The 15,300-nt window shown below is 31.8% G+C and overlaps 4 protein-coding genes across 4 annotated transcripts; 2 read left to right on the top strand and 2 right to left on the bottom strand.

Annotated features, from left to right (window-relative positions):
• Positions 1 to 215: 215 nt before the first annotated feature.
• On the bottom strand, positions 216 to 2,864 carry Tmtc4 (Transmembrane O-mannosyltransferase targeting cadherins 4). Its single transcript, XM_075290675.1, has 2 exons — positions 1,240 to 2,864; positions 216 to 1,175 (listed from the first exon to the last, which is right to left on the bottom strand). The coding sequence occupies exons 1-2, from the start codon at positions 2,602 to 2,604 to the stop codon at positions 396 to 398; spliced, it is 2,145 nt and encodes a 714-aa protein (XP_075146790.1). The 5' UTR covers positions 2,605 to 2,864; the 3' UTR covers positions 216 to 395.
• Positions 2,865 to 5,060: 2,196 nt separating this feature from the next.
• Positions 5,061 to 5,750, top strand: Trs33 (trafficking protein particle complex subunit Trs33). The gene is made up of 3 exons (XM_075290664.1): positions 5,061 to 5,216; positions 5,273 to 5,536; positions 5,599 to 5,750. The coding sequence occupies exons 1-3, from the start codon at positions 5,148 to 5,150 to the stop codon at positions 5,722 to 5,724; spliced, it is 459 nt and encodes a 152-aa protein (XP_075146779.1). The 5' UTR covers positions 5,061 to 5,147; the 3' UTR covers positions 5,725 to 5,750.
• Positions 5,751 to 6,688: 938 nt separating this feature from the next.
• LOC142221106 (man(5)GlcNAc(2)-PP-dolichol translocation protein RFT1) lies at positions 6,689 to 9,262 on the top strand. Its single transcript, XM_075290650.1, has 7 exons — positions 6,689 to 6,910; positions 6,967 to 7,184; positions 7,253 to 7,748; positions 8,074 to 8,337; positions 8,391 to 8,773; positions 8,841 to 8,961; positions 9,033 to 9,262. The coding sequence occupies exons 1-7, from the start codon at positions 6,851 to 6,853 to the stop codon at positions 9,165 to 9,167; spliced, it is 1,677 nt and encodes a 558-aa protein (XP_075146765.1). The 5' UTR covers positions 6,689 to 6,850; the 3' UTR covers positions 9,168 to 9,262.
• A 1,715-nt stretch (positions 9,263 to 10,977) lies between these two features.
• On the bottom strand, positions 10,978 to 11,734 carry LOC142221100 (uncharacterized). Its single transcript, XM_075290640.1, has 2 exons — positions 11,453 to 11,734; positions 10,978 to 11,386 (listed from the first exon to the last, which is right to left on the bottom strand). The coding sequence occupies exons 1-2, from the start codon at positions 11,703 to 11,705 to the stop codon at positions 10,998 to 11,000; spliced, it is 642 nt and encodes a 213-aa protein (XP_075146755.1). The 5' UTR covers positions 11,706 to 11,734; the 3' UTR covers positions 10,978 to 10,997.
• Between the last annotated feature and the right edge of the window lie 3,566 nt (positions 11,735 to 15,300).

The following is a 15,300-nucleotide window of genomic DNA, read 5'->3' as shown; positions in this document are numbered from 1 at the left end:
ATTTTCTAATAGCTGTATTCACTGTATATGAAAGCACAATACTCTATAGTTGTATTGTTATTGGGTATTTAGCAAGAATCTCTAGGTCTTAAAAGTTTCCATTATATCTAAACATTTTTGTCTTTTTTTTTTTTTTTGAAGTTCATATAAATGTCCCACTTTTTTAAGTGGACAAAATAAAGGTTTTATTTATACCATGCACAAATAAGATTCGATTTCTTTTTAATAAAAATTATATTTATAACATATACTTATTACTATGGTCAAATCAGTCAAAATATATTTGTAAAATCTATGGAAGAAGAAACTTCCTTGTAATATTAAAATCTTTTCCAAAATGTGCTAAGAAATATTTAAAAACTAAATGTCAATCATGTTGAACCAGCCGGTATTCATCATTTTCCTTGTTTTTGCTGCTTCACTAAAATATTTAAGACCTTGGTAAGATTTTCTTTGGCGGTTAGAGCTTTCTGTGGATTGGCATCTATAGCTTTTTTATAGGAGTCAATAGCGTCATTATACCGATTCCATCGATGGTAAAGTATTGCCAAATTTGTATGGTACAAATAGTTTAGAGGTTCTTTGGCTATAACCTGTTTGTAGAGACTTTCAGCTTCATTGTACCGTCCAAGCTTACCAAAAACATTGGCTCGTAAAAAGGCTATTGATGAATCCAGGGGCAAATGTCTTAGGGCCTGTTCCGAAACTTTAACAGCTTCATTAAACATGGATTTAGTATCATACATGGTGAGAATATTGGCCCAGGCCTGACGTAAACTCGGTTTTAGTGCTACTGCATATTGCCAATGTTTTAAGGCTTCATTGTGTAGATTTTGTTCAAGAAATAAATTTCCCATATTGTAAAAACAGTTTGCATAGTTTTTACGATACTTTAAAGCCTTTCTATAGCTCTCTAGAGCATCCGCATAATTTTTTTGTGCAGCTTGTACAATACCTAAATTCATCCAAGCTGTGGCAAAACCTGGTGTTGCCTCCAAGGATTTTTTAATATATTTTTCTGCATTTTGTAAATTTCCCTTATCACGATACAGGTTTCCCAAATTCATAAGAGCTGCATCGTAGTCTGAAGCTAGTTCAATGGCTTTGTGATAATGATAAAATGCCTTTTCACTATTTTTTATATCAGTTGCCAGTCGCGCTATGTTATAATGAACCTGGAATAAAATCAAAGAAAAATCAAACATGGAATAGAAATGTGTTGATCGCTGTTGTAAATACCTTCGCATTATTGGGACAAACATTCAAGGCAGATGAAAATAGTTTATCCTCTGTCAGCCATTCGTTTGCTCGTTGCCTGCAACGCATGGCATGTATAAAAATTACTACGCCGAATCCAATTCGCAAAATGTTTTTATATTTTATTTGTTCACATAGGCAAATGAATCCATAAGCCACTAAATAACAAAATCCAATGGATGGTACATATAATACTCGTTCAGCAATAACGAAGCCAACTTTAATGATACCCGAAGCTGGTAGGAATGGTATAACTAGTAGTCCCAGTCCAACCAAAGGAGGGAAATGTCTGTAATAATTCAACACTGAAATGCAGACCAAAACGTACATACTTAATATTAACAGCAGACGACTATCACCAAAACTCTCAATCAATCGTATACATTCAAAGGACCAATCGAAACACAATTCGAGTGGATTCATCATAATTTTGATATTGTAGAAATATAAAAAATTTTGTGATAGTATTCGTGTGGTGATGGATTCCGCATGTCCTATGGGGTTATCTGCTGAACGAAATACAGGTGTTTTAAAATCGACTATCCAAAGCCTAAATAGAAGTATTCCAAAAGTGGATAAAGCATAGAATAAGTTTCTTTTGCAGCAAAGTTTTTTCAATTGTTGTTTCCAATGCGAAGAATTTGAGCCATTTACACCAAAATTGACTAACATACAAGCCAAAGGTGTTGTTATTGCTGTTTCTTTGAAGAAAACTCCCAGAAAAGTCAAAGCTATAATCAGCGGCGGATACCACCAAGATTTACTGGTACACAACCATAAACATAACAGATAGATAGAACAAAACAGAAGATCTGCTCTTGAAACAATCCCTGCTACGGCCTCTGTATGAATTGGATGTACTGCAAAAAGTACTGCAGCTACGAAGGCAACTTTCGCAGTACTAGATCCTGACAGCAAATAAGAATTTTCAAATTTAAATTCTTTTAGAACCATCAGAACTAATAGACTGTTTATAACATGTATAACCAAGTTAATAGCTTTCATGTGGTAAGGATGCATTTTCCATTTCACCCACTCAAAATGGAACATGAGAGAAGTTAGTGGACGATAAGATTTGTGAGAATCGTTATCTCTGAGTGATGTACCCCAAAAATCACTGGTAAGAAATATGGCTGTGTAGTTTGTTGGCACCTGAGTTATGGCCTTATTCTGTTTTATAGCTACATTGTCATCGAATACAAAACTTCCATTTAGAGCCGATCCATAGCAGAAGTAGCACAGGAAACACACAACCAAAACTTGGAGACAAAACGTTTGCCATTCTGTTATGCTATAGATAGGAATATTCCTTTTGGTAGACGGCTTGTATTTAAATCCATTTTCCATTGTACGGTTTTCCTTTATGGATATGGCAGGATTTGAAGTTTTTGTTTCAATCGTAGATGTTATTAGTCTGCTGTATTATCCATTTAGTTTAGAAGTCATCTCCGTAGAATGAACATAACGGAATACAAGCGGTGTTTGGGGTGATTTGCAAATCCTAGAACCCTCCTTATTTTTTAAATACTCTTTATTTTACGGCAAATGGTAAGCGGCAGAATTATAACAACTAAACAATTGCAAAACAGCTGTTACACAGCATATTGTAATAGATTTGACTGCCCAACAAACACAAGGATGAGTATTTTTCACATGTAAAGGCCGGTATGCACCTCTAGCGAAAAATTTCATTCCCATAAGAAATGCATTGCTATTTATGCTAACGAAATTTTCGGTAGCGTTCAATTTCGTAAGCTGGTACGCACCTCTAATGAAAATAACAGGTTTGTCAAAAGCATATTTTGGCAGCAAACATTTAATTTATTACAATCATTGTGTGCGCAAAAGTTTTAAAAGGTCTGTAAAAAATAAACAATTTATTTGAGGAATATTTGGAACATATATTAACAATTTTTAAAAGCGATTAGCTGGTTTAAAATTTGTGTACACAGCCCTGTTTTTGTTGTTGTAGACTTAAATAATTTTTTGCTACCGAAAATTTCGCTAGAGGTGAATACCGGCCTTAACACCATATCAATTTGATAGCGAATCCCATCTTCAACTTTAATTCAAATTAGAGACAAAGTGCTTGCCTTCAACAAATTTTCCAATAAGTTTGAAGCATTAAAATTAAATTTAGTTTGAAAAGTTGTTGCTAATATGTTGAGAGATTGTTGCTAAGGTTTGGAATTCTACTGTTGAGGGCATGATAAAACTAAAAGGTACTACCACAGTCAGCTGTTCACAGCTGAGTACATCCAACTGTCAATAACATGTCTTGTTGCTATTGGTTACATATCACATTCCACAGGTTACTATTGTCAAAAATATGTACGGTTACTATCACAGACTCGAAAGTGACACTGCAACAATCGCCAACTGTGATGGGGGAAGCGTATGAAAAATGTATGAAATGTACAAGTATTTTGACATCACTATTGTTACAACATCGTTGCACTGGTGTTCTATCCAGAACATCTCATCAGTGCAAGTCTCGCCGGGAAATCTGCTACCGACAATTTCGCGAGAGGTGCATACCGGCCTTAAGGCAATTCTTTGGAAAAATGTTTGAAAGCGTATTGAATATAAGCATTTCTCCAATACTTGTGTTTATTGGGTGGAAACACATACATTATGACTATCGGTAGGCGACATACAATCAACTGTCGGATAATATATTTTATTTTGAATATAAGCCCAGTACTATGTTGGCAATATCGCTCTAAAGTGGCCTTTTCCACATTCATGGTTTCTTTTTTAATAACTAAATTCACCAAAAATAAAGATTTAATTTTTGTTAGGAAGATCCTGGGTTCGCGTTAGTCCACTTTGGACTCTGTCCATAGGAGAAAGTCTCAAATCTACTTTAGCACAAGTTGTTAAAAATAAACAAAATTTTTTGAGTGTACAGAAGTTATTTTAAATCGAAAATGTAAAGTACACAATTTTTCGGAAAAGCCTAGTTTTAGAGATATCGACATCTGAAAATCGGTATTTTCCTTTATATTTTTGTTAATTCTACCAGCAATTTTTCTTGAAATGTATAAAATTCAGTTTTTTGCGTATTTGGTATAAATAGTACATTTTAAGCAGAACATATAAAGTAAAAATTTTGTCGGAAGAGCTTAGTTTTCGAGATACCGACCCTTAAAAATTGAGAATAGGTGGACGGCCTTCGGCCGGGGTTTGAGATATTCTTCTGTGGACAGGGTCCAAAGTGGGCTAACGCGAATCCAAAGGTGATAGGTAGTCGGCCTACAGCCGGGGTTTGGGACTTTCTCCTATGGACACAGTCCAAAGTGGGCTAACGCGAACCCAGGACCTCTCCGGGTCCATGCTATTCTAAATTTCAATTTCAATTTCCATTTATTTCGTAATACAAAGCCAATGAGGCCAAATAAAAAATGTATTACATGACGATAGCCTAAGTAAAGATAGATAAAATAATAAGTGTGTAAATTTAAAATTGTATATATTACTTTTAGGATGATTATGTGCGACGGATACTAAATCCAATATGCGTGATAATGAAAACTTTAGGAGCCCGAACTCCGAAAATATGTCTTTCCGCCAAAAAGTTGTATATAACATTTTGTGTTTAGAATCGAAAAGTCTACACGCTGGCCAAAAATTGGTCCAATCGGACCACTTGTAATAAAGTAGTTTTAAGCCGTAAAGCTTATCGGGTGCTCGAACTGAGCTATTGTCTCCATTTATTGATTACGTTACGTCTTAATTGATCACGTTACGTTGTATTAATCATGTACTTGTAGGCGAATTTTAAAAGAGAAACAGCTGATTAAAATTTTGTATTTACAATTTGTTTGGTGATTGACTCTCAACGCCACCTAATTTATTGATTGTTAGTTAACTAAGTTAGTGAACATAGAATGTCCGAAGAAATTGTTTTTGACTGTCTGCATGCCGAAATTGTAAATTATTGCTTGGAAGACAATAAGGTTTGCTTAGCTTTACCAATACAAAATTACCTTGTATTCATTTCACATCTTCATAGGAAAATGATTTCTCAACTTTGGAGTACATTGGTTTTACCACAGGTTATCGGTTAATAGAACGTATGACACGAGATGCATCCCGTTTTAAGGACGAGTTGGAGACTATAAAATTTATTTGCACAGAGTTTTGGACATCAATTTATAAGAAGCAAGTCGATAGTCTTCGTACTAATAATCAAGGAATGTATGTTGTGCAGGATAAATCTTTTCGATTTTTAACCCGAATAACTCCGGGGGAAAAACAAATAGAGCATGCACCGAAGGTACACGACTATGATAATCTAATTTAGGGATTTTTAATTACATCCAAATGTATATTTTTCAGTTTGTTGCATTCACTTGTGGTTTAGTCCGGGGAGCCTTGAGTAATTTGGGAATAAACAGTACTGTCACAGCTGAAGTGCAATCGATTCCAGCTTGTAAATTTAATATTGATGTTAGTAGAGCTTAATAAAAAATTAACCCACTCCAATCAAATTTGTGATAAAGGAAGTTTGCGTGAAAAGTAATGTATTGCGAGGAATTTGTAGTAATGTATTGCGAGGAATTTGTATGATTCTCTCTATTTTATTTGTCTTCATTAAGTGATATTAAACCCCCATCGTTAAAAATTATGAATTTTTAATATTTGAACTATAATTCATATCCATAAAAATAATTCGATCAAAAATTAATTATATATGAAGCATATTATCAGCATTCTCGATCATTTGGCTTCCAGTGCGTAGTGCATATTTGACCCGAACGGAATCGATGAAACCAAAATACCGCATGTTTACCTGTTGCAGCATTAGGACCTTAACGCCTGGTTAGCGTTTTCGTACTTAAGGCCAGTATGTTCCTATTATCACAAATGTATAGTTATCTAATTGTAACCTCTTAGGACTCCTCTAAACGCGAAAAATCTCCTTCCTAACATTACGGTTGTTTACATTTTGCAGTTTACGAAATTCGGGCATAACACGATGTTATCCACTATTAACATTTTCCTCCCATAAAGCTTCATCAAAATTTCCACTAAAGTTAAAAGCTATACCATTTATTGTATACGTATTATTCCACAAGAAATACATGTCAGAACTGTATTATTGGCACGCTAGGAACTATTCACTAGAGGTCCATAACTAAATCCCGTTACGGACCTCTAGTGAACCATACCGGTCTATAGCTATACAATTACTAACGAAATTACACCGAGGTATTATTATTATCGATTGTTTTCATTTTGCTCTCATTTCAAATTATTTGAAAACTGTGTTATTGGCACGCAAACGAAATTCCGCTAGATGTGATGGGCTATAGCATTGCATAACTGTCTTACCGACCGCAAAGGGAATTCCGGGCTATAACAAATTAAATCATATGATCGTTTCTAAAACATTGGCAACTCTGTAGGTAAATGACAAATCGGTATGTTTACATTCTAACATCAACAACACGTACTTTATGTTTGCTGATAAGGACATAGGCTTTAAGATAAGATTTTTTTTCTAATTTATACATCGAAGTTTGCTTTACACAAGAGATAAAATATTCTTCATAGTACATAGAGATGTGAATATCCTTCATAATAAATTATGTCTCGTAATGTATTGAAAAGTAGTCTGCTGAGTGCCATATTAAATATGGCATTTCAGGTACGATAGAAATGTGAGTTTCCCATTTCAAAGACTAACATTACTACCAATTCCAGATATTTTGCAGACTTTTGACATTTGGTATTAACATATTTATGGTACGTAGTATTGGTCGAGATGTCTTAGGTATTATCAATGTACGCCTATTGCTGCTGGAAAGCACAATTATATTCCTTTCCAGAGAGGCTATTAGTCGTGCTTCGTTAAGTACCAGCTCTACTAAACAATTGCAGAAATGTTCCTGGGCGCAATTAATCAATCATCAGTGGCTAACGTAAGGAGCATAGTAGATAATGTTTTATTTTTTACAAACTAAGCGAAATCTTATATTTTTATATTTAGACTACCAATCTGTCTTTGCATTTCATTGGTTTGTGTTCAGATTTGGCGTCATATTATGCTTCCTGTTGAGAATGATTTACTTCGCCCTCAATACCATATGGCTTGTTATGCCATCGCTCTGGGATGCATGATCGAATTTTGTGCAGAGGCACCAGTTTTTGTTAGTCAAGTTTTTTGCTTTGTAAAACTTAAAGTTGTCATTAGTACACTTCAAATTCTAGTCCGTTCATGCGTATTCCTCTGGTTAGTTTTTAGCTTAGATTCATCAAAAGCTATACAATATTTTGCCTTAGCACAAATATTAAGTGCTATGGCCGTTGTTGTAGGATACTATGGATTTTATAATTTTTACATACCACATCTTCGAAAATATAGAGAAGCATTAAAAAAGAAAGATGATGACAAACAACTGAACCACAAATTATTTGAAAATATGGACGATTTTGCGTTGGAAGGAGTGGTGGATTTTTTACCGGGAGCAATGCTTAAATCTAACGTAAGTAGAAAACACATTTTCACTAACTGTCGATTTCATGAACTTAATCTCGAGACGAAAATGTATTTGTATCTATAATCTTTGGTAAAAAGAGATATTTTAGCATTTGGGGTACATTGTAATCAGAAAGAAAAATTTGACAAATTTTGCGAAACTCGCCTATTGGCAATTTTCAATTTTTAAAAAGAATTTTGCTGAATTGAAAAGTGATTACATTCAATATGTAGAAAATTGTAAATGTACAACATATTTTCATTTCGAGACTAATGAACGTTCTAGGTATAATGATCACTTTTCCGAATTTAATATCCAATATTCACAACAGGAAGATCGAATAAATAAAGATTTGCTGAAATTTACTATGAGTTTTACGAAACAAACATTCGTTAAACAAATTTTAACAGAGGGAGAAAAATATGTCATGTCGTTGACCCCAGGCCTAACATTCAGCGAACAGGCTACATATGACATTGTCAACAATTTGGGCAGTTTATGTGCTCGGTTTATATTCCGTCCCATCGAGGATAGTAGTTACTTTTATTTCACTCAAACAATAGCCAGAGATGTTAAACTTCAAGAACAACCGAAGGTAATGTCTATCATGATATTTGAATTGCATAATTTTACGCAATTTGTTTACAGACAAAGATTTCCGAAGCAGCACAAGTCCTGCAGAATCTACTTTTGGGTATAACTTCGATTGGTTTATTAGGTTTAACATTTGGACAAAATTACTCGCATGCTGTTTTGTACTTTTATGGAGGTGCGAATTTCGTCTCGGATAATCTGCCGGAGAAACTTCTTCGATGTCATTGCATAGCAATCTACTTCCTGGCAATTAATGGTATAACAGAGGGTTATATGTTTGCCACGAATACATCCAAACAAATTGATAAATATAACTATGTGATGGGTGTTTTTTCCATCATCTTCATTGTAATGTCGTTTGTATTGACAAGGATTTTTGGACCTGTGGGCTTTATACTTGCCAACTGTATAAATATGCTATGTCGTATATGTAGCAGGTGAGATCAATAGACTATTATTTCGTATTCGTTTTCAATTAAATTATTTCCACTGGTCTCTTTACAGTTGTAAATATATATGGAAACAATTTTTGCCTTTGGATCATAGACCCCTAAAAGGATTAAATCCAGGAAAATTCTTCACACTTGCACTTATTAGCGCTTATCTGCTGTGTTATTACTCAAAGGTATGTCGTATTACCGAATTATTGACGACTAACCTATCTATTCTAAATTAATGATTTTATTTTTTTTTTAGAAAAATTGTTCTTTACAGTTGCATTTACTGGTTGGCGTTTTTAGTGTAATTTTTGTTTTATTATTATGGGTTTTTGAAAACAAAGCTATGGCGAAACAAATTTGGTCATATAAGAAAAAACTGAAAGCTAATTAATGAAGTAAAATAATATTTTAGAAAGGCATAATATAATATTTGTCACTGAATTTTTTTGTTTGTTTTTATAGGAATATAATTTTTATAAAATCTCTTTTATGTGTGTTTGCTTGTTGGCAAATATTTCTTTATGAACGGGCATCATATTAAAGAAGAGTAAGTCGATATTAATTGTGATTGGTGGTGAATAAAACAACCACAAAATATATTTGGACGCTCAAACTCTGCTAACAATAGCAAACATCGATTGCTGTTTTTTAGTAGATGAATTACTGCAATGGCAGACTTGTTGCATAAGAGTCTATAGTTCTCTGGCTTCAATCTAAATTTCCCTCAAATAGGACGAAATATGGACTTTTCAAAACAGAAGTCGGTGTTTGCTATAATATTTTTATACATTGTGGTCTAGCGGACAACTAGGCTCTAAAATGTTACCCAAAGTATTTGTATCCTGAAGAGCTCGTAAATGCGATCAGCAAACATTTTTTTGCTTATACCTTAATTGAGTTTAAAAACTGAGAAACAATGTTTGTTATTTCGAACTGTGACCACGGTTGCCACAGTTGGTAGTATTCAACCAAAAGTGGTCGATTTTGTTATTGTTATTTGGTAGATTGAACTAAAATTGTGTCAAAACTTTCTATAGAACTAAAATTATGAAAAAAATTTCTATAGAAATAAAATTTTGACACATTTTTCTATATAAATAAAATTTTGACAAAATTTTTTATAGAAATAAAATTTTTACACAATTTGCTATTTAAATTTTGACAAAATTTTCTATAGAAATAAAATTTTGACAAAATTTTCTGTAGAAATAAAATTTTGACAAATTTTTCTATAGAAATAAACTTTTGACAAAATTTTCTATAGAAATAAAATTTGGACAAAATATTCGTTGGAAATAAAATTTTAAAATTTTTCTATAGAAATAAAATTTTGACAATATTTTCTATAGAAATAAAATTTGGACAAAATATTCGTTGGAAATAAAATTTTAAAATTTTTCTATAGAAATAAAATTTTGACAAAATATGTCTTGGAAAAAAAATTTAACAAAATTTTCTATAGAAATAAAATGTTGACTAAATTTTCTATAGAAATAAAATTTTGACAAAATTTTCTATAGAAATAAAATTTTGATAAAATTTTCTATAGAAATAAAATTTTGACAATATTTTCTATAGAAATAATATTTGGACAATATTTTCTATAGAAATAAAATTTGGACAAAATATTCGTTGGAAATAAAATTTTAACAAAATCTTCTATAGAAATAAAATGTTGACTAAATTTTCTATAAATATATATAAGTTTTTTGTAAATAACTTTAAAAATTTTAATTTTTGTTTTCGGTCACAATATCAAAATTTTTCTTTTTCTCAAGGGATATTTCTACCCTCAAACAAATTGTCGCTATTATTAAAATAAAATAATAAACCACTTCTTTTGAAGAAAAAGTTTTCCATAATAACCACAAAATTATGACCGAACGAGATTTTTTTATTTGGTATCATAGTGTTTTCCTAAACTTTTCTTCAAATTTTGGTAGATTATTTTTGGTTCGATTGGCAACAGTGACTGGTTTCTTATTTTCAGCAGATTTTTTTGTTGTGTCTACTAACAATATTTTTTTGGATGTAATATTTATTCTGAATATTAGCTAAAAAATATGAAAAATAATTAACAAATATGTATGAAAGTTATTTTAACAAGAAGCTACTGCTTCCTCCTTTTCAGCAGATATGTTGCTATTTTAGTTGATGGTTCAAATGTGAACGGCCGTTAGTCACTTCACAACAATAGTGCATTTATGTATCTTTATTCTCTCTAGTTTATTATAGTTTTTTCATATAAAGCTAAAACATCATTTTCGCCTATTTTTAAAGAAGCCTTTAACAGCCATTGTGTTGGTTTTTCATTTGGAAAGTTTGGTTCCAAAGGCAAAGGATCTGTGTATACATCACGTTTTTCCAATGGACCAATTATAATAATCCAATTTCCTTTATATGAACTCAAATATTCTAAAAATGCTGGACGATTATTAAAATAACAAAACATTAATGCAAAATTCCAATTATTTCTAAAACAAAAATTTTGAAGTTCATCATTATTTGTTATAGACTTATTGTCGATGTATTGTAGTTCTATGAAGGACTTGATAGCATAATTACTGCACCACCAATTACGATCCACTTCTAGGCCATAAACTTCAATATCTTAAAAAAGGAAAGAACACGAATAATACGAATCCATATGAAATATCACTATTGGCCACGACTTACTTAAACTTTCTCTGAGTAACCATTCAAATAACCCATTACCACATCCTATACTAAGTAAGCAGTTTACATTGAATTGTCGTAATAATTTGCTTATTTGCCACAAACACTTTTCCGTAGGCCACATCCATAATATTTTTCGTTTTATTTCCACGTCCAGTGTTTCGCCATATTGTAATAATTTACGCCAATTTTTTGTCGTATCATTAGTTAAATAATAGATTTCTTGTAAAGCGACTTCCTCTGTTGATGCCATTGGGTTTTTTAAGAACTAAAATCAAATGAATATTGGGGCAAGTAATTGCCAATGTGAATGTGTGTGTTCGTACACCAGAATACAAAAATAACCTGATAATACGTTTATTACAATTAAAGAAATTAGTAAATGTTTACCTGTTAACACATTCATAGAAATAGTACACCCAAAGAAATTTGTTAGAAGACAAAGCAGATAATTCTGCTAAAATAGCAAAAGGTCTGCTTAAAAAGAAAAAATCAACCAGTTGCTATTTTAGCAAATAGATTTGCTAATTTTTGACTGGAACAAACAAAACAATTTAAACTAGGGGCTATCTATATTGTATTTGCTAAAAAATTAGATTAAGGCATAGCAGCAAATAAAATGGTTTAAAGCATATTAAAAGATTGGAATATAAAAAAAAAACTCTTTTTGGTTTTCGTTTAAGATTGGTACGAAATGTTCGATCAAACGAATAAATTTAAAAAATATAAAAAAATAAACTTTGTAATCATCTTCTATTGGCTTATATATATAGGCTTGGTTATTTTCACAATAAATATAAATAAAATGATTTTCTAATTGTTAATTCATAACGATTGCTCAACTTGGCCTCAAAAACCAAAAATTCGTCAAAAGATTCGATAGAAAACTTTTTTTGCTTTTACGCCTGAATTTGAGAAGAATATTTGCTCGTCATTCCAGATATTAAATTTTAATTTCAAACTTAATCTCAAATGAATTGTTAGTAATCAAACACTGATAAAAAATCTGATAAAAAAAATTCGATTTCTGTGCGCTCTTAGAATAGACCTCTTAGAAATAGACCGGCCTTTGCAAGCTCTAATGGTCATGGGTTCAATTCAAATTTTGGTAGAACACCACCAACAAGATTTTTATTTTTAAATTGCGCAAAAAGGTATTGGGTAGAAAAGAACTGATTTCTATTTTTAAAAAGTTTCCGGAAATATGCCCAAAAATATGAAAAATATCCCAAATGTATTATAGCCCAAGAAAGATGAAAAATTCTCCAAAAAAGCAAAATGAAAATTTCTCCAAATTTATGAAAAATTCCCCAAATTTTTTAATCCAAAGAAATATTCCCCAAATATAGTAAAAATTACCCAAAAATAATGTACAATCGTTAAATTTCAAAAAAGTGTATTTTTCACAACTAAAAAGATATGCTAATTTTTTTCTTTTTGGCCATTAAGACAAAAGTGAAAGGAAAAACCTGACAAATAGTGAGCTATAAATGATATGTTTTAAAATGAAAATTGGGAAGAGATGGGATAATCGACGTGCGTGCAATTTGTTTGAAGTACCCATCAGCAGCACATCTATCATCCCATTCCTTTTCTATTTTAATTTTTAGAAGAAGATAATAAAACAAATGACGCAAGAATTTGAGACCACCTGAATGTGATGAATTTAAAAACGAATTCGGGCGCACGATTCTTTTTTAAATTCATCACATTCAGTTTGCCCTGAAATTCTTGCATCATTCGTTTTATTAAAAAAGTTATACTTACAAGTCGTTCGTAACCTATGTAAATAATTAGTAATTGCATAAGATGGACCGCCCTAAGGCGGGTCATACCGCCTAAAAATCATTTTGAGCAATATGTCCGTTGGTGGATGTGACCGATCGCATGTAGTGGTACAGCTACTATTTTGATTTGTGTATTAAAATTTTATTTAATTTAGAAGATAATAAAATTAAAAAAAAAATAAATATGAAAAATTCCCCAAAACCTAATTATTGGGGATTTTTTCATTTTATGAAAACTGGGAACCGTTCATATAAAAAATGGCCCAATGCAATATTCAAAAAAAAAGTATAAAATCCCAAACATTTTTAGTTTGTTTGTTTTTTTTTATACAGAAAAATGGGCACTTTGTCATTGCCTATTTAAAATGCAATATCTTTTGTCCTGTCTCAAAGAGATAGCAAAGAGTTGGTGTTTTGTGTAAAAAAAAAACTATGTACATCAGTGTACGTACGTCATCATTGATGTGCTCATATTTGAACGTGAACAAAAATTAAAATTTTTGGAAAATGAATTATGACTACGGGTTTGCTATTTTGTTTCCGTACCATTTTTTAACGCAGATTGAGAAAAAATTGTGTTCATGTGTACGTCTACAATTTGGTGTTCGTGAACTTGATCATACCGACGTAATTTGTTTAGAATTTCTGACATGCGAATTGCCATGGCAGTATGCCAATATTTAAAACATTTCGTTTTTGTAGTATGATTTCTTTTGTAGGTGTTTGGGTTTTTTACATAGAAAATAGTATTGTTACGTTCCCTTATTTGTTTTAGGTGGGTACGATGCTGGGCATGCCCGCCTTGCATACAAACTTTCACAGGTTAATATCAGTTTAGCATTGTGTCGTCTGCTCTAAGTAATGCTGATGATATTTCTGAGAGTTTAGGAATATTTCTACCTGATTTTACATAAAGGTGGGAACTATTTCCGATTTCCGCGCCGAAAATATACTTAATTTTTAGGTTACTTTTTTGAATCAATTCATTTCATGGGACAAAATGTTACCCAATTAATGCATTGGGTAACAATTTGTATTCAAATTTTAATTGAGATTTTAAAAATTGGGTCAAATTTGGCACTTTTAATTTTGAGCTTTGGTGGAAAATCCGATCATATTTCCCACCTTAATGTTGCATGCCGTTGAGAGTTGCCCACAAAAATTAGGTAAATTTTCATAAATCTTAACCCTCTTAATGCCCCAATTTTTTTGGCCAGCTGATTAAATAGTCAATGTTAACGACACAAAAGCAAGAAAACTAAACAAGAACAATTTATACGGTAATATTCAGTATATGCTGCAAAGCCTCTTGAACAGTTTAAACTAAGGGCGTTTTCGATTCGCAAAATATGTTGCCTTGGTGTTACACTACTTTTTCCCTAATTGACATTTCGGCCAAATGATAGTGTAATTCTAAAGTTATTATTAATTTATAATATTGTGAGGTATAAAGTATCCAAAATCTATGACAGTGTCCTTGATATCTTGCAATCAATTTCGAGAATGTTGCACCTTTTTTCCTAATCGAAATCGCCATAAGTTTTCTTTTTATTTTACCCATTTTTATTGTCTTAATGTGTTTTACTACTCTCATAGAAAAAAGTCTGCTAAAAACAGCAGTCGATGTCTGCTGTTATATTTTTGTACTTCAGGGCGCAATGAACAACAATTTATAAAATTTTTAAGTTATAAAATTTTCCCCAAAGCCTATTTAAGAACCAAAAGTAGTTTTTGGTATATTTTTGCACTGTAATATACTTACAAGCTCCTAAATACGATCAGCAAACATTTTGTTTGCTGTTATGTCTCAATTCGATAAATATTCAGATTTTTGGTCATATACTATAGATATTCATAAAATATTGTGTTAATTATGTTAGGATAGCTCCTAAGTTGACATTTTTATTTGTTTTAGACAAAATAAAACATGTTTTAGTGTAATCGAGCTTCAAAAATAGCAGGAAATGTTTGCAATTTCAGCAAACACTGACTGCTGTCCCTTTTTCAGCAGACTTTCTGCTGTTTTAGCAGACTTTTCTGCTGTCCCTAATAACAAATTTC

The sequence above is a fragment of the Haematobia irritans genome, chromosome 1 (assembly GCF_050003625.1).
Source record: "Haematobia irritans isolate KBUSLIRL chromosome 1, ASM5000362v1, whole genome shotgun sequence".
NCBI lineage: Eukaryota > Metazoa > Arthropoda > Insecta > Diptera > Muscidae > Haematobia > Haematobia irritans.
This window is presented reverse-complemented; position numbering and strand designations above follow the sequence as displayed.